The sequence below is a fragment of the Camarhynchus parvulus genome, chromosome 28 (genome assembly GCF_901933205.1).
Source record: "Camarhynchus parvulus chromosome 28, STF_HiC, whole genome shotgun sequence".
NCBI lineage: Eukaryota > Metazoa > Chordata > Aves > Passeriformes > Thraupidae > Camarhynchus > Camarhynchus parvulus.
The window spans coordinates 4,160,061-4,179,655 of NC_044598.1; the positions used below are offsets into that span (position 1 = coordinate 4,160,061).

Sequence of the window (19,595 nt, forward strand, 5' to 3'; positions counted from 1 at the left end):
TGGGTTTAGAGCTCTAGGATGGCCTGGGCTCTCTAAATGAAAAGGGCAGAAGGGAACAACATGGTAATGGTTTAAAACAAGTTTTTTTTTTTAAATACTTCATTTGCTTTATAGATAAATGCAGCCAAGCCCTTTGCAAAACAGATACTGAAACAACCCAAGCCCCTCGGGGTGGTAAACACTGAGAACAAAAGCACTCTCTGGTGAGGGATCAGCTGTAGAACCTACTTTTCCTGGCCCACAACATTCCCAGGGTAGCTAAAGACCATGATTTCCAAGGATCAGTGAGTCAGAAGCAATATCTGCACCTAAAGGGATCCCCATCCTCTCCCATTTGAGCTTTTCCCACCCAGGTTGTTGTGCCTTTACAGCTGCTCACGAGGCACCTCCATAACCTGCCCCCAAAAATTCACTCTGCTATTTAAAGACCTTGTAAAATAAAACTTTTAGAGCCAGATCACCAGCTCAGGACACAGCTGTGTCACCAGCTGCAGACACTCTGCAGGTTTGCCACACTGTAAATCAGTGGGAATCTCTGGATCCTCACAGAATTCACAGAAACAATTGTTTATTTACAAGTAAAGGCACATCAATCCAACCCTTTATGCCAGATGCACATCAGAGCATCCTCCATGAGTTTCTGGTCCCACCCACAGTTATCCAGCACTCCAGAGCCCACAGCACCTGGCAAGAAGTGCTTGGAAAACTCAGCTGGGTGCATTTGGGTGCTGCCCCAAGACAGGAGCAGCTGAGCACAGGTGAGGCTGTTACCTGAGGTAGCCAAAGCCAGAGGCTTGTTTCCAGCAGCATTGCTTATGCCATTATGAGAACTAGCACCAATCTGCTTTTCAAGTGTTGATGAGTCTCTGCTCTGGTGAACTGGGCTGGGTGTGCTTCTCTGGGGAGAGAAAAAGGCATTTCAGGAAACAGCATCAGAAATCTCCAGCTTCAACCAAATTTCCATGCATTACATGTTTTACATGTCCCTGGGAAGTGGCTCTGCTTCCTGTGTGCCCCAGATTCAGCTTGTTTTGAGAAAAGCATGGATCAGCAGGTTATAGCCCCAAATTAGTGATTAATTAAACTGCAGTAGTATCTCACACACAGCAGGCACCATGCAGAGAGGGAGGCTCCTTATTACAGGATATTGAGACTCAGGACAGCTCTGCCAGGAGCAGGAATGGCTCAGCCCACTGCTGGTTGTATCATGTCCCCACCCTCTGCTCACAAAGCTCCCAAAACAACCCCAAAGGGAATATGAAGTGCATCAGTCCATGTTCTCTGGGACATTCTCTGAGGAAACACCTGTGAAATGGCAGCCTGAACAAACAGGGAAGTGCCACCCAGGGCTGGCACTGCCCTAAGGACACCCAGAGCTGAGCACACTCTGGTTCTGCTAAAGCCAGAAGTCTTCAGCTGGAGAAATGCAATGGGTTCAATTCTGTGAATCAACTCCAGCTTTCCCAAAATGGGAGTGAAAGACAAGCCATGGATGGATTCTAACTCAGAGCTCTCAGCAAAAGCAGCAAAAGCTTCTGAGCTCTCTGCTGCAGCAATTCTGTGACAAATGGTGTGAGAAACCGGACCAGGCCTTTTTGAACTCCTCCTCCACTCAGAGAGGCATGGACTTGTCACATCTCCAAAAGAGATGGCCCCAGAGGCTTTTGCTACAGAGCAGCCACTCACATGTGAGGTATCCCAGCCCCAAGGGGCTGCTCAAGCTCACCCTGCACACGTGTGAGGAGAACAGGCAGCTTTGAGGTGACTGACAGAAGAATTCTCCCCCAGGTTCCTACAGAAAGCAGGGCTAAGAACTAATTGACACATGCAATTCTCTGCTTCCACTGCCACAAACTCTCAGGCTTTTCACCCAGACACACATCCCAGACCAGGCTCTCCTGAGGCACTCACTTTACTCTCCTTCCTGCCTGAACCTCCCTCCACCCCACAGAGAAAGGAGAGGAAAAATCTACAGGATCCAAGAGGATGCATCCCCCAGCAGCCACCCCGAGGAGGATCCTGGGGCACAGCACCCCATTCCTGCCCCCTGGGATTTTATTTAGGGACAGAAAGTGTTGACAATCCCTTACTCACCACCTTCTCAACACGGCTAGGTAGGACTACGCTGGCCAGAGGGATACTAACAGGGAGTTTATTGGGCTGCACTGTGCTCAGAGGAATACTGATAGGGAGGCTGGTGATAGTTTCTCCATTACTCACAGAGCTTCTCTCTCTCAAAACCTGTAAAATCAAAAGAGAAAGCAAAGTTCTTACGCAGGATATTGAAAAGGTTTTTAAGGTCATGATAACCTGCTTGTTTCTTTGTGTGTGTCATTGCCCCCACTCCTTTTTTGTTAAAGATTTTTTTAAGGAATGGCTACATCAGACAGGGAGCAGCATGGCTAGCAGCACGAGGCTCCTGGGACAGCAACATCCCACAGCACAGAAATTTACCTATTTTAATGGGTAAATTAAGGCCACTGCTGGCCCCCAGCATCAGGAAAAGGAAGCCTTAGGCAAGCTCATTTCCCTGTGTTTTGGTTAGAGCTCTGTGAAAAGCACTCAGATGTGAGATTTTGTATCTTGAGGCCCTCTGTAGCAGCCAGATGCATTTCCATGGCAACCTGCTACTGCCGGGCACCTGCTGCTCTGTGAGCCCCAATATGCTCCATGGCTGCACCAATTACATGGGCCATATTTTTTACTCTTTATTTTCATAACTATGAAAGAGCCTCCTTTCCCAGTTCAAGCAAACATGTGCCAGATCAAACAGCATTCCCACTGCATTACTGGTGCTCAGAAAAGAGCACATCTTCCTCTCTCTCTGACCAGCTCTGATTTATTGCATCACACCCACCATATTTTGTATCATTTCCCATACCAAGCTGGCCACAGAAAGCAGAATTCCTGCATTTTCCAGGCTGGCCATTCCTGCATTTTTCAGCTTGGCCAACCCTGCATTTTCCAGTGTGGCCATTCCTGCATTTTCCAGGCCATTCCTGCATTTTCCAGCCTGCCTTTTGCTGCCCCAGGGTCAGCCCTGAGCAGCAGCAGATCCTTTACCTTCTCTCCTGCACTGGGTAAGGCCGCGGGGGAGGAGGGCCGAGTTTCCTGAGGACTCAGCTTTATGCCATTTGCAATTCCAGGGCTTGGATATGTAAGGCCATTCTCTTTGACATGCTCAGCTCTGGAAGAGAGATGTACAATTGTCAGGATGCAAAAGCCAGTGACAAGGAATTCCTGTACCACACTGTCCCACCTTATTTACCCCATTAGCTCTCATCATTTGTTTTCATGAAACAAATTTTTTTAAAACAGATAAACCTCCAATTTAAAAAATATCTTTTCCCAATCTAAATTACCAGTGCTATTAACACTACCTGTTGCAGTAAGGTGGAAAAATTATAAAAAAGGCCTGCTCTGCTGGAATCAGTGGCAAAGCTGGCACTTTGCAAGTTCTCATGTGAAAGCAATCCTGGTGTGAGCAGTTTGTTAGCAAAACAATCTATTCCTGGGTGACAAACAACCAGCACCTTTATAAACTGTTTTTAGATAGAAAAATGAAAACTGTCTCTCACAAACAACTTTCCATGCACGTACACACCAGGGGTTTAAATGCCCAATTAATACAGGGTAACAACTTGTTACTAACTAATAATAATTGGCATGAAAACCACTGACCAATTGGAGTAACACACGAGGTCTGTACAAAAATGTATAAAAACTGTATAAAAATGAATTATGTGAATAAATAAGTGCAAGAGCCTAAATGAGAGATGCAGGACTCCAGGCAGCTCTCCAAAATGCAGTTTGTTACATCTAAGACATCCCAGCAGTCCAGGGTGGTGGGTGACAGAGCCTGTGCCCACAGCTGTGCGTTCCAGCTGCAGGCAGGCCTGGAGACCCTTTGGTTTTGGTTACATTGCATTAGATACTTTTCTTTCCTGAGCATCTTAATACAGCAGAACCAATCTCTACCTTAACTATTATCTATAGCCTATCATAACTACTATAATTACCATATTCATGTTACTATTCTCCAATCACTAAAAGTTAGTACATTATAGTTTAAGCTAGAAGTTGTTATTCAGTTTTCTTGCATGGGAAAATTCTGAGATCTTTTTTCTACTTGCAACATTTGCTGACTTGTTTGCCTGTGCTATCTTTCTGCTTGGTAAAAACATCTTGTTTGAGGTGGGTCTATCCTTTGCTCTAAGTCATAAAACCCCTTCTAACTAACACACCCTTTGCCTCCTTGGTTATCCAGTCAGACTGGCTCAGCAATTCTTTTCTTCTATATCAAAACTTGCTTCCATCTCTATTCCTTCATCAGACTCCACATTTAAAAATCTTTCTGCTAAGCATACATATCTGTGAGACTTTCTTGTCAAACTTTCAACAAATAAGGGGCTTTCTCCACCATGAAGAACATGGAGTCCATGTGATTTATTCTGCTATCACCCCTCTCACCTCTGGATCTCATTAGCTGTGGCTTTTCCATTGACTCCATGGTCCTGATTCAAGTGTCTGCGCAGGGCAATTTTAGCAGGGGAGAACCTGGTGTAATCAGGGAGGGCCAGGCTGGTCACCTTGTCTGCCTTCTGCCTGCTGCTGTGGTTGGGGGTGCAGGGCACAATGTCTTGGTCCAGGTGGGAGTTGGGGTACTGGGGGGTGTTCTGCTTGGACGAGGGCCGGCTGAAGGCGTGCTGCAGCTCGTAGGGGGTGGCGTGGCCGTTCATGGACAGCTCAGGGCTCATGCCATTGATGTGGGGCATGGGGAACTTGGAGCACTCCAGTTCCAGCTGGAACCTGCCCTGCTCAGCCTCAGGGTCACGGCTCAGGTGGCTTTTGCTGTGCAGCTGCACTGGCAGGGGCTCCTCTGAAGGGGTGTAGGACTTGAGCTGCAGCAGCTCCTGCTGCCGCTGACTCTTCTCGAGTTCCACGATGCTGATCTTTAAATGAAGAGGAAAACAAACATTAAACACTACACTTAATATTTCTATTATTAAGTGTATAAAGTCTATTATTCTATCAAAACTCCACATTATGGAGTTTTGCTTCCAAATTCTTCTAAGTAAAAGTGTCTCAGCTTCTGGGAACAATGCAGAACAAGGGACCCCAAAATTTGAGAGAAAATTTCTGCTCTGAGCTTAAGACCAAAAGGCCCAAGTGAAGGGAGTAGTTCAGAGACCCTGAGAAAGAATATTTCAGATCTTAAAACCAAAAGGAAAATATCTCAAACTTACAGAAAGAGTGTGGAGTACCTGAGTACTGCACAGTCACTCCATGCCAAGGCATCCAGCAAAAGGCTGGAATAGCTCTGGAGCCAATCTCACAGGGAAAGAAAAGCTCTTCACACAAAGGAGTTCAATTTTTTGTCACTGTGAGAAATGTCACTTGGGGGAAATGATTCCCACCCTATCCCTGGAAGTGTCCAAGGCCAGGCTGGATGGGCTTGGAGGAACCTGGAATGCTGGAAGGTGTCCCTGCCCATGGCAGGGGTGGAATGAGATGAGCTTTAAGGTCCTTTCCAAGCCAAACCAGTCTGGGACCCTGTGATTCCTGAACTGAGACATCAGAGCATGCACGAAAATCACCAGCTTGTGATTTTTAATTCTATGTAATGATAAACCATGATTCCTCCTTCCACATCATCACCAAGGAATTAGGTGATGGTATCTACTGCCTTTACAGGTTTGGTCTACATCCTTATTTACTAGAATTTTTTAATAGAAAGCTCAGTTTCTGGGGGAATAAAAAAAGAATACATAAAAAAACAGCACCTGGCTCATCCTTTCCCATCATATTTAGTGTAACACCCATAACTGGCCCATTGCCCAAGAGCTATCCCAAGCTGGTGACTCTTCATTTGTTCCTTGCTCTCTACCTGCAGTTCCAAACAGTGCTTTTGCTTCTCAGAAATCTGATTCTTCAAGGCCTGCTTCTCTTTCAGCAAGTTCTCCAGTGACAGCGTTGACCAATCCAGCTTCAGCTCTTCACAGCGAGCCTTCAGCTGCAGGGACACACAGGGACAGGGACAAAGAGGTCAGAACAGGGACAGGGACAAAGAGGTCAGAACAGAGCTCACCCTGCACACCTGGGCTCCCAGCTGCAAGCAGAACTTTGCACTGAATGTGCAAGAACCCCTTAACCCACTGAGTCCCCCAAGCTTTGTGCTAGGGAGTGTGGTACTTTCTAAAATAGTGTTATCAGCCACCCTCACTGCTTCCACATCCAGATATTCCCCTCATCTACCTCCTGAGGAGGCTCAGGGGGGACCTTGTGGCTCTGCACAGCTCCTGACAGGAGGAGACAGCCAGAGGGGTTGGGCTCTGCTCCCAGGGAACAGGGACAGGAGGAGAGGGAACAGCCTCAAGTTGTGCCAGAGGAAGTTTAGATGAGTAAAATTTCCTCACTGAAGGGTGGTCAGGCATTGGCACAGGTTGCCAGGGCAGTGGTGGAGTCCCCAGCCCTGGCAGTGTTCAAACAAGTGGCTGTGACACTTGAGGACCTGGTGTTTTGGTGACCATGATGCTGCTCCTTGATGGTTGGACTCAAACATCTTACAGGTCTTTTCCCACATTACCAGTTCCATGATTCTCTAAGTTTGATTTACCAAGGTGAGCACCACAGAGCAAGCCCTGCACAAACTCCCTGCCCAGCCAGACCCAGACCCAGTGACATCCAGAGCTGTTTGGGGACACAGCTGAGGCCAGAGCCAGATACCACCTCAGGACTTGCTATGGGGAATATCAAAGGTGAAAAGGGACTCCTGAAGGTTTCCCTCATCACCCCTGAGCAGCTGGGTGATGTTTCATCCCCAGCTTGTGCCCTGTCCTCAGCCCAAGTGCAGCATCCTCTGGACCCACCAGCTGCAAGCTCTGGTTCCTGAGTTCACTGTTGTCCTTCTCCAGCTGTTTTGTCTGTTCTTTCAGCTGCTGGTTGTGAGCAGAGATTTCCTTCTGAGCTTGGATCAGGTCGTTGTACGTCAGAGCTTTAACTCCCAGCTAAAAGGTGAAGGGTGAGATCAGTCACTGAGACCCTCATCCTGGGGTCCTGACACCGGCACCCTCATTCCTGGGGTGCTGACACCCTCATCCCTGGGGTTCTGACACCGTCATCCCTGGTGATTGTCCCATTCCCAAGTGGCACTGAGGAGATCTGCAGAACTCTGCAGCTCTCAGAACCTCCCCCAGCATTCTCCAAGGCACTTTGTGGCTGCTGGGGGATAACAAGGAGGGATACAAGGATCTTGGAGCTTCTGTTCCACCCCTACAACTGTAAAACTGGCATTTAGGCTTTGCCAGCCAACAGAACTGTCTGTGGACAGCCCCCACATTTCCCTCCTGTGCTCCTGAGCTAGGTTGGCAGCACAGAGTTTGTTTGAGCAGCAGAGGGTGAATCTTCCACCAAACACCACCTGGCTGTGGTTTGTCCCCTTCCTTGGGCACCAGGCACACAACAATTCCAACAACAAGCACAAAACATCACCAGAGAGTGACACACATTGCACCTTTCTGAGCCTGATCTGCTGCAAAGCAGGGACTGAAGAGCTGAGACTGCTCTGCTCTCACTTAGCTGGACCAGAAATGTTTGCAAGCAGCTGATTTAGAAACATCCCCCCAGCACAGAGGTACCTCATCGAGCTTCTGCTGGAACAGGCGTTTGATTTCCTCCTTCTGGGCCTGGCAGTGGGTGAACAACTGCTGGGCTGTCCCCAGCAGCTGAGCATTCTTCTCCTGGAAGAGGGAAAAAACACACTTTGAGCACCAGCTGCAGCATGGGCCGTCTCAAGGAGATTTGTGGAGCAATTTAGGAGAGAACCTGGATGCAGGAGAACTCATCCAGCCCTGCCCTAGGCTCCTGAAAGCCTGGATTTGTTGGGTGTGATACTGATGGAGTTAAGTCAGCTGTAAAGAACCTTTAAGTAGTAAATTTCTGACTAAATTGAGGTAGGTTTTAAGTAGTAAAGAGCTTTTAAGCAGTGAATTTCTGACTAAATTTAAGTAGGTTTTTCCTCCTGTATGGTAAAATACAATCAAGACAGTCTTAGGAACTCATTTTTATCTTCCTAGTGCATCGTGAAGCAGCAGCAATAATCACATCCCACAGAGCAGAAATAGAACTGGAAAAGATTATCTGCATGAAATCTGCTCCCAAACAGGGAACTGGCTCTAAATCCCCAGAGCCCCAGCTCAGAGTTGCCCTGTGCAACACTCATGGAAGAGATGCAGTAAATGAAAATACACTGGGGGGGAGGCAGGAACAAAGTCCTAAATAAGCCAGACCAGTTTTCCTACTTGTGCCACCATTATTATATACTTATATACTATTATATACTATACTATACTATAGTATACTATTATACTATACTATACTATATTATATTATATTATATTATATTATATTATATTATATTATATTATATTATATTATATTATATTATATTATATTATATTATATTATATTATATATACATACATACACATATATATACACTATATATATATGATATATTATATATATTTATTTATTATACAATATTATATTATTATATACTTATATACTTGTGCCCCCATTATTTCAGCAGGTCACCTGAGCCACTCACAGCAATTCCCTGCCCAGAACATTCCTTAACCAGGTCCCTGCTCCCTCAATCCATGGCCATGCACAGCAAAGGGCAAGGTAGGACTGGCTGAAGAGCCTCATTTACCCAGCCCCAATTGCAGGATTAGCGCAGAAAGCACAGGGAATTTGGGATTATCCTGTTCTCCACCTTGTGCTGCAGAAGCCAAGCAGGGATTGCACAGACTGAGCCACTGCTCCAGGAAAAGTGGGGAACAAGGGCAAAAAGCACAATGATCCTTTCCAACCTTAATAATTCCATGGCTGATATTGCAAGCAGGGAAGCAGCAGTGCTGGAAATTCCCCACATGCAGGAACACACAGACCTGGCTTGGGAAAAGTCCCTGCAATGCTAAAGGGGCTGCTCTGGGGGATGCTGGAAAATCAGTTTTGTTTTCAACATGAGGCATTTCATTCAGCCTTCCCAGACAGTGCAGGGGCTGACAGCTCCATCTAAGGGCACTCTGAGAAGCAGCAGCTGACTTCAAAATCATTATTACACAGAGATTTTTATTGTACTTGAAAACCTTCCTGTAAGAGGGAGTTACTGAACAGACCATACCCAGCCCCTCACCCAGCCAAGTTCTGCCTCTGTCAGGTTTAATTTGCCATGTAACACTCCATAAAAAAATATTTTCATACTGAATTCCTCATTTTAACATTTGAAAGTGTGGAGCAGCTGTTGGACACCAGCACCAAGTGATGACTTTTCCACACCCCTGATTCATTCTCTGTGCAGGGCACAACCCTTGCACACCATCATTTCATTTGTGCAGGAGACAAGTTCACTTCATGCTGACTTTCCTGACAAGTGCAGAACAAGCAGAAAAATCTGCTGCTTAAGGAAAAAGATGAAAGTTCTAAGTGCTGATTGACTGTGAAAGCAAATGGAAATAACCACAGAAAAGAGGTTTCCATGAACACCAGAGCAGAACCAACCACTTCTCAGTAAGGAATGGGGTGGCAAAAGTTAATTTCTCTCCTCTGGAGAGTTCCCAGTGTGGAAAACACGATAAAAAAAGCCCTGTGGCTTTTTTCTGACACTCTCACAAAGACTACAGAGTGAAGGAAAGCTTCCACAGGGAATGCCAAAAGCTGGACCTGGAGAGAATTCAAGACTGGTTTGGGTTGGGAGGGACCTCAAAGCCCATCCAGTGCCACCCCTGCCATGGCAGGGACACCTTCCACTGTCCCAGGCTGCTCCAAGCCCTGTCCAGCCTGGCCTTGGGCACTGCCAGGGATCCAGGGGCAGCCCCAGCTGCTCTGGGCACCCTGTGCCAGGGCCTGCCCACCCTGCCAGGGAACAATTCCTGATGCCCAAGATCCCATCCAGCCCTGCCCTCTGGCAGTGGGAGCCATTCCCTGGCTCCTGTCCCTCCAGGCCTTGTCCCCAGTCCCTCTGCAGCTCTCCTGGAGCCCCTTCAGGCCCTGCAAGGTTTTTGAGTTTAATTCTGAGCATTATGGGGAAAGCTCCTCCCCAGAAGCAGTAGAACAGACCCATCAGGGCTAATTGATAAGCAGTGAAATCATTTATCAGTGAGACAAAGCAAGACAAGGAGGAGTTCAGGCAGGAGATCTCCTCCCTCTGCTGGTGGCTCCATGGCAGACAAACACCCCAGTGCACAGCTCCAGGACCCTCCCTGCCTTTCCACATTTTCCTGTCCATGATTTGGGACATTTACACTTTGCCCATCAGTGCAATCCAACCCATTCTGATATCAGTACCAAGGATGCTCTGCTGAATCCCCACAAGCAGCGATGACACTTTGGGTTTCTTAATCTAAGTTCAATGGTTTCCTAATCCATAATTCTATGAACTGTGGTTCATAAAATCCTGGAATTGGTTTGGGTTGGGAGGAACCATCCCTGGCAGTGCCCAAGGCTGGCTTGGACAGGGTTGGAGCAGCCTGGGACAGTGGGAGGTGTCCCTGCCATGGCAGGGCTGGCACTGGATGGGCTCTGAGGTCTCTCCCAACCCAAACCATTTCAGGATTCTCTGATTCTAAGTCAGCATTGTCAGGGAAAAGGGGAGGTGCAGCTCTCTCATTTTTGTGTGATTTAAACACACAAAAAATGAGTTTAGCAACAAAATCCCCTGGCAGCTGCTCACCTTAAGCAGGACTGGTGTAAATGCACACAATTCCCATCCCCAGCACTCTTCCCCACATCCAAGGAACTTCAGAGTCTGGTAATTTTGTTTAGAAATGTGAAAAAGTGAGACTCACCTTTTCCTGCTCCAGTAACTGTTGCAGGCTTGCTTTGTACTGAGGAGTTTTCATGTATGCCATGAACTGCATGTACTGGATCTTAAATGAGTCTGCAAAATAAATCAGATGAGGGATTTCAGCAGGGATAAATGTCATGTCCCTGTCCACCCCTATTTCCCCTCTGGCCACCTCTCCAATATATCACTTGTCTCTCCCTTGCTTCCAATTTGGACTCAAAGTCAGACTAAGCCATTAAAAATGGAAATAAAATAAATAGATAAAATAAAAATAATTCAGATGAGGTGCTTCAGCAGGGTAAATGCCATGCCCCTGTTTGCCCCCATTTCCCCCCAGCCACCTCTCCTCACTTGTCTCTCCCTTGCTTTTCATTTGGACTCAAAGTCAGAATAAGCCACTGAGGATGGAAATAGAATAATAAATAAAAATAAATAGATAAAATAAAAATAAATCAGATGAGGAATTTCAGCAGGGTAAACGCCATGCCCCTGTTTGCCCCCATTTCCTCCCTGGCCACCTCTCCTCACTTCTCTGTCCCTTGCTTTTGATTTGGACTCAAACTAAGCCATTAAAAAAGGAAATAGAATAATAAATAAAAATAAATAGATAAAATAAAAATAAATCAGATGAGGAATTCAGGCAGGGGTAAATGCTATGCCCCTTTCCACCCCTATTTCCCCTCTGCCCACCTCTCTTCACTTTTCTGTCCCTTGCTTTCGATTTGGACTCAAAGTCAAACTAAGCCATTAAAAATGGAAATAAAATAATAAATAAATAGAAATAGGAGAAAAAAATAAATAAAACAGATGAGAGATTTCAGCAGGGGGCAAATGCAATGCCCCTGTTTGCCCCCATTTCCTCCCTGGCCACCTCTCCTCACTTGTCTGTCCCTTGATTTTGATTTGGACTCCAAGTCAGACTAAGCCACTGAGGATGGATTTAGGAACATGCTGGAAATGCCTCTCCTGGCACAAAAGGAGCTCTTGGATCCATCAATTCCAATGGAAGCCATGTCCCCATCCACCCTGCCTCAAAACATTCCTCAAAATCACTCTTTTGCCACAAAATATCCCTCAAAAATCACTCCTTTGCTATAAAATATTCCTCAAAACCACTTTAATATCCATCAAAATCACTCTTTGGCCACAAAATATCCCTCAAAAATCATTCCATTGCCACAAAACATCCCTAAAAATCACCTTTTTTTTGCCAGAAAATATCCCTCAAAATCACTTTTGCCACAAAACATCCCTCAAAATCATTTTTGCCACAAAATATCCCTGAAAATCACTTTTTTGCCACAAAATAGCCCTCAAGAATCACTCTTTTGCCACAAAATATCCAACAAACTATTCCTTAAAAACATCAATCGCTCTTTTGCCACAAAATAACCCTTCAAAAAAAAAATCACTCCTTTGCCACAAAGTATTCCTCAAAACATCCCTCAAAAACCTCACTCTTTTGCCACAAAATATCCCAAAAAATATCCCTCAAAAATCATTCTTTTGCCCCAAAATAACCTTGCAAAAATCACTTTGGCCACAAAATATCCCTCAAAAATCACACTTTTGCCATAAAATATCCCACAAAATATCCCTCAAAAAAAAAAAAGAAATCATTCTTTTTGCCACAAAATATCCCTCAAAATTACTCTTTTGCCTCCAAAATCACTCTTTAGCCACAAAATATGCCTTTAATCATTCTTTTTCTCTCTCTTGCACCAGGAATCAGCCATGACTGGCACAAACTCAGCAGAGCCCAAGGTAAGGACACCTCTGGTACCCTTGGTCCCCCTGTGCCACATCCCAGAGCATCCTGGGCTGGCTCCTGCTAATGCCAAAAGCCAGAAACAGCTGGGAGGGGACAGGCAGAGAAGATAAAACAAAAAAAGCCTCCAGGTTTTTCTTTATCACCTCCTGCATTTTCCAACCGCACCTGTGTGAGCTCAGCCTCTGAGACAGGATCTCATTTATGGGCCCTGAGCTCAGCAGAGGAATTAAGAGAGGCGTCACCAGGATATTTTATGAAAAATCTCTTTGCCAGGATTATTCTCCTGAGAAGCTTCAGCTTCTCCATGTTTTGTTCCTCTAGAATATAACCTGGAAATTGTTTATCCAAACATGTGAATTGTTTTTAATTAATGGCTAATCACAGCCAGCTGTGTCAGAATCTCTGCGTCTGTCACAGGTTTTTATTACTCTTCTTGTCTAGCTTCCTAAAATTTCCTTTATCTTTTTTTAGCATAGTTTTAATAAATAATTTGCATAATATAATGTCATATTATATGATGTAATATGATATACTATGATATTAAATACTATGATACATTATATACTATGATATGGTATAATATAATATGCTATGATTTATATTATATTATATTATATTATATTATATTATATTATATTATATTATATTATATTATATTATATTATATTATATTATATTATATTATATTATATTATATTATATTATATTATATTATATTATATTATGTAAAATAGTATAATATAATATAATATAATGTGATATAATGTGATATGTTGTGATATAATGTGATATGTTGTGATATAATGTGATATAATATAAGAAAAAATGAATCAACTTTCTGAAAACTTGAAATTAATTCTCATTTTTCACCTTGTCTTGAAAACCCTCACAACACCACAACAGAGTGGTGTTCCCCAGGATTAAGAGAATGGTTTCATTTCAAATAAAGCTATTTCTGACTAAATCCAGGCTCGCTGCCTGTTGTGCCAAAGGAGAGCTGAAACAACATCAGAGAAGAAATGCAGAGTGAAACACCAACTTCAGCAGGAGGGAGGGACTTGTGGTGCTGCCCAAGGATGTGTCTCAGGTTCTGAGATGTTGCTGGAATGGCTCTTGAGGTATCAAAAGTCTTTCTTCTTAGCTTCGTGCTTGAAGAAGAAGTTGGGATTCTTCAGCTCTGGTTCTCAAGGTTGTTTATTTTTTTAAAACTTTTCTATTCTTTCTCTGACCTGCTGAGGTCTGTCCAGCAGGTTGGGTTGTGGCACAGTCCCTGCCCTTGGGGTGGTGGTGGCTTTTTATACTACAAACTAAGTGTACTTTATTTATAATAATTTTCCAATACCTATCACCTATGTTAGACAGTCTGTCTCTATCCTAAACCAATCTAAAAGTGTCACCATCACTGCAGAAGATGGAGAACAAGAAGAAGAAAGAAGGACATGCCCAAATTCTTCTATCTTGCTTCTTGAACCCCCACTCTAAAAACTCCAAAATTCTACATTTTCACTTGGTAATAAAATAACTATCTTTCTATTTAAGCCCTTGAGGCTTGTAACTTTTCACACAAAGCTGGGGATTGTTTCCATGGGTTAAAATCAAAGTCACAGGTGTCTTTGAGTCCACGCCAAGGTCTCTGAGCCCCCTGCCAGGGTCTGGAGTCCTCCAGGGCAGCCAGAGGAATGTCCTGGGTTCTGACAGATGTGGGGCAGGCAGGGGAAGGTGGGGAGGAGAGAATCCCCCTCCTGCCCCATCAAACAAGCCCAAAGGGGGGTGGGCAGGCCTTACCTAGCAGCTTCTGTAGTGCAGGGGGGGTGGGTGTCACCAGGAGCTGGTTGGACGAATGCCGTTGCACTTTAGGAGGTAGTTGGAAAAATGGGCTATGAGGTGACTTGTAGGCATCTGGAGAAACACAAACACAACCTCAGGTCAGCACTCAGTGTTTGGGACAAGGACAGGAGCTCTGCCACTGAAAACATGGCACAGAATCCTGAAAACATGGCACAGAATCCTGGCATTGGTTTGGGTTGAGAGGGATCATCCCTGGCAGTGTCCAAGGCTGGCTTGGACAGGGTTGGAGCAGCCTGGGACAGTGGGAGGTGTCCCTGCCATGGCAGGGGTGGCACTGGATGGGCTTTGAGGTCTCTTCCAAGCCAAACCATCCCAGGATTCTGTGATTCTAAGTCAGCATTGCCAGGTGGGGGCACAGAGGAGGATTTGTAATGAGATCCAGCAGCTTAGTCCATCAACACAGAGCTTCAAACACATCCACACACTGCTCCAAAGTGCTGGGCAGGGTCTCTGTGGTCCATTCTAAGAACAGCAGCTCAGAGAAGGCAACAGCCCCAGCTCCTGGCTGAGTACCCACAGACAGATCCCACCCCCAGCCCCATCAATGCATTAATCACCATCAATCACCATTAATCCCACCCCCAAACCATCAGTACATGAATGCCATCATCATTAACACATTAATCACCAGCAATTCATTAATCCCACCCACATCCATCACCATCAACCCCATCACCACCACCTCCTAAAGGACAGCTCTGCTCTGGTGACAACAGGGAAATTACGCAACAAAATCCAAATCAAACTGGCAACAAAGGAAAAACCACCACGTCCAGAGCTTCAGAGACTGTTCCAGGCTCTTGCACACCCCTGCACTCACCCTGAGGAGAGGATGAAGATGTCTGGGAGACAGTCTGAGCATGCAGAATTTCTAGTGCAGTTTGGTTCTTCTTGGTCTTGCGCTCAGTGCTCGCCGTGTTCATTTTCTTGGGGCGCCCTCGTTTCCTCCCTGCCATTTTCCTGCCCTTCTTACTCAGCTTCTTCTTCCTGGCCTTGGAGGGAGATGGCTTTTTAACAGAATTTGCTGCAGCTTTTTCTTCTTCAGCACCAGAATCCTGAGAGATTTAGAAAAAATTTGGTCATTTCTACCTCCAAGTGCAGAATTCCTTTTCAGCAAACATTCATATTGGTGTTTCAGTTTTATTAATGAAATACATTTCTGATATGATATATATATATATGATATATCATATCAGAAAAAAGGTGTTTCATTATTATTAATTACATATATTTCTGATATGATATATATAATATATCAGAAATAATGATGTTTCACTATTGTTATTGAAATCTATTTCTGATATGACATATAAATGATATATCATATCAGAATTAATGGTGTTTCATTTTAATCATGAAATATATTTCTGATATTATATATATTATATTAGAATTAATAGTGTTTCATTTTTATCAAGGATAAAAAGGATTTTATCAAGGATATATATAAAGGATATATCATATCAGAAATAATTGTGTTCCATTTTTATTAATGAAATATACTTGTGATATTATATATATATATGATATATATATGGTATATAATATCATAAATAATGGTGTTTCTTCATTATTATTGAAATCTATTTCTGATATGATATATAGATGATATATTATATCAGAATTAGTGGTGTTTTATTTTTATCAATGAAATGTATTTCTGATATGATACATATATTATATATAATATCAAAAATAATGGTGTTCCATTATTATTGAAATATATTTCTTATATATATATATGTATATATATATATAAAATATCATTTCTGAAATTATGTTTCTGAAAGGAAACTAGTGCACTGTAGTTCAATAACTTGCCAGGGAAGTGGACTTGCTTGGGAAAAGAGTTGTTCCCAAGGGGTTGTGCTCATTCTCTTCTGGACTCATTCATTGTGGGAAATGGGTTTGTAGAAAATTTTTAAATTTTCACAGTTTGTTACAGTTTGTGACAGTTACATTTTGACAATTTTTAAAGTTTGACAGAAGGCTCACACAGTGTGTATCTGTATGTAAACTTTGAAATAAGAAATACTGACCTAGAAATGCAATGGAATAGGACAGACATTGTTGAGAGAGAAATGGAACTAGAAACAAGTTTTAAAAGGTATCTTTACAAAAAAGACTAAATACTTTAGAGGAATTAAACTATGGAAGATGAAATGTAGTGGGATCCACAAGGGGTAATTTTAGATGATTGGCTTTAAGGCATTTACAGCATAAGTAGCTAAAACTGATAAGCCAAAAAATGCTTATAATATATTGTAATTAGGAAATAGTTGGCTTCTGATTGTGATGTGAATTATAACATCTGTATTGTCTCACCCTTCTCATTAGACTAAAAATAGAATAAAAGTTTTTAAAGCACCTCTCAGTTGCCCCATCTGTAAGTTAGAAAAAAAATCTATTCCAAGAATTCATTAAAGAAAAGAAAATGCTGAGGGAGGGAAACTTCAGGCAGGGCTGGACGGGATCTTGGGTAGGAATTGTTCCCTGGCAGGGTGGGCAGGCCCTGGCACAGGGTGCCCAGAGCAGCTGGGGCTGCCCCTGGATCCCTGGCAGTGCCTAAGGCCAGGCTGGGCAGGGCTGGGAGCACCTGGGACAGTGGGAGGTGTCCCTGCCATGGCAGGGGTGGCACTGGGTGGGCTTTGAGGTCCCTTCCAGCCAAACTGTTCTGTGATTCTGTTAAATCTGTACCTGCTGTACCTGCTGTCTAACAAAAGCTGATTATTCATCCTTCCCTGACTACATTCCTCAACTGAATTTCACTCAAAACTCAGAGTACAGTCAATACTTTATATTTTTGGCCATGAACAGGCAATGCATTTCTCACAGCATTACCCAAGAAAGGAAATGAGTCTTTGCAGAAGACTCAGCACACCCTGAGCTCCATTCAGTGGGCTGTGACTCAGGGACAGCTCTGCAAACTCCTGCTGGATGCAAGCGAGGGTGGACAACCAACTATTCATCTTGCAACACTTTTTTTTTTTTCCTTCCAGAATTAGTGGTGCAACTCCCAAGAGCAGCTTTTATTAACTCGCTCCATCATATTTTTGGGCACATTAATAGCTCCAGAGTAAAACCTTCCCCCAGAGCCTCCTCCTGACTCAGAGCAGCTCAGCCACAGGAACCACTCAGCACCCACAAATGCAGGATGCTCACCTTGTTTTCTTGGACCTTCGTTGGAGTAGTTGTGTTACTTTTGTTTTCTCTTTGTTGACGACGTCTAGCTGCCTCTTGTTCCTCCTGGGGACAAGGGAGGGGACATTTCACCATCTGCTCATGTTTTATTCCTTTGCAATACAGATCACCTTCTTTCCCACCTTCATTTTCCACAAGAAAGGGGAACAAAATTCCCCTTGGCTCAGGCCACACTCAGGTGGGAACAAATCCTCTTCCACCTCCAGAGGAGAGTAAATCTCAACCTCTTCCTATATTCTCCCTTCCCAGCCCCACACTGCTGTATCAGGTCCCATTTTAAATAATCTATTATTGTTGTTGTTGTTGTTGTTGTTGTTGTTGTTATTATTATTATTAATCATTACCATTATTATTTAAAGTATCATACCAATATCTTATTAATGCTATATTAATATTCTATTTAAATTGTTAATACTATTAATATGAGTGTTGTTATTATTGTTATCATCGCTATTATTTATTACATATCATATGTAAATAATGTGGTAAAATATATTAAAATATAGTATATATACACAATTTTGATTAAATAACAATAGCAATAATAATAGTAATAATACTAGTAACACTAACAATAATAATAACAATAATAAGATTATAATACTATTGTATCAATAATGTATTAATATTACATTAATAGTGTTAATATTATTATATTAGTGTTGCTGTTATTATTACTATTCTTTAATATATATAATATGTAAATATTATGGCAAAATATATATAAAAATATGGTATATATACATGGTCATGATTAAATAATAATAGTAATAAGAATAGCAATAATAATAGTAACAATACTAATACTAATAACACTAACAATAATAACAATAACAACAACAATAATAATAATAATAATGTGCACTTTAATAGCTTCCCACATCCCCAGCATTTCATGGTGACACATTAAAAATCTTCCACAACTGGAAATGGCAATGCCATTAATCATCATCTCATTCAACTTCAGCCAAGTTTGTTGAGGTGACTAATAAAAAACCAAAAAAACCCAGGAACTTTTCAGGCTGATTTTTTCCCAGGCTGACAGGAAATTTCCCTGTTCAGAGAAAAATCTCTTTTTCTCTCACAAAATAAAACCTCTTTCAGACAGGAAATTTCCAAGAGTTCAGTGAAAGCCTTTCCTGCACCTTCCAGGTGAGGTTTTATCTGCTTAAGATTTCTGACAATTCCAACACTCCTTTGATTTAAGCACATTATCAACCAAACCAGTGGCAGGTTTAAGTGTAAAAAGCAGGGAAGGTCAGAAGTACCCTGATTTTTTTTTTTTCCTCTAAGAAGTTTTTTTTGCCCCAGATTTGAATGGAGCAATCTGAAACAATTTCCTTTCAGAGCCCCCATGAGTCTGTTCTTACAGAGCCAGTCAGCCTGAGGATGAACATTCACCTGAAATTTTAAATTAAGTGGCCTCACTTAATTCTCTTCCTGGGAATCCATTGATTATTTCAGGTTAACCCAGCCCTGCACAGTCCCAAAAACTCTCTGGCATTTTAATTCCACGTGTAACAGCCCAGACTGCAGCAAATGACAACTCACTCTGTGCCTCCAATGGCACGTCCCAAAAGGAACATTTCAGAGCATTGCTCAGCTTCATTTCAGGAGCTGAGCACTGGGACAGATTCAAACCATCATTCCCTTCTTTAATTCCAGTTCTTTAATGAAGAAATAGCTCATTACAGACCTCCAGTGCAAGGTAAAAGCACCTTGGGGCTGCCCCATTAATTCTCTATTAGAAATCCCTTGGACATGATTGAATTAGTGCTTGATGGCATCTGAGACTTCCCTTCAATTAGCTCCATGTTCTTTGCCTAGCAAGAAAATCTGATTTCCAATCAATTCTGTCCACCTGTGATTAAATTCCTCACAGTGGCTGCTCCCTTAACTCTGAGTTTTCTACAGAAAATGATTGAA

General features: G+C 43.1%; 1 protein-coding gene across 1 annotated transcript in view; it reads right to left on the bottom strand.

Moving 5' to 3' along the window:
* The window catches only part of DOT1L (DOT1 like histone lysine methyltransferase), an 89,552-nt gene that overhangs the window by 19,004 nt on the left and 50,953 nt on the right, over positions 1-19,595 (bottom strand). Inside the window, 11 exon segments of the mRNA XM_030966557.1 lie at positions 772-898; positions 2,095-2,241; positions 3,064-3,187; positions 4,471-4,952; positions 5,888-6,013; positions 6,870-7,007; positions 7,638-7,739; positions 10,851-10,942; positions 14,406-14,519; positions 15,289-15,523; positions 17,631-17,714. Of these exon segments, the coding sequence (XP_030822417.1) occupies positions 772-898; positions 2,095-2,241; positions 3,064-3,187; positions 4,471-4,952; positions 5,888-6,013; positions 6,870-7,007; positions 7,638-7,739; positions 10,851-10,942; positions 14,406-14,519; positions 15,289-15,523; positions 17,631-17,714 (1,771 nt within the window).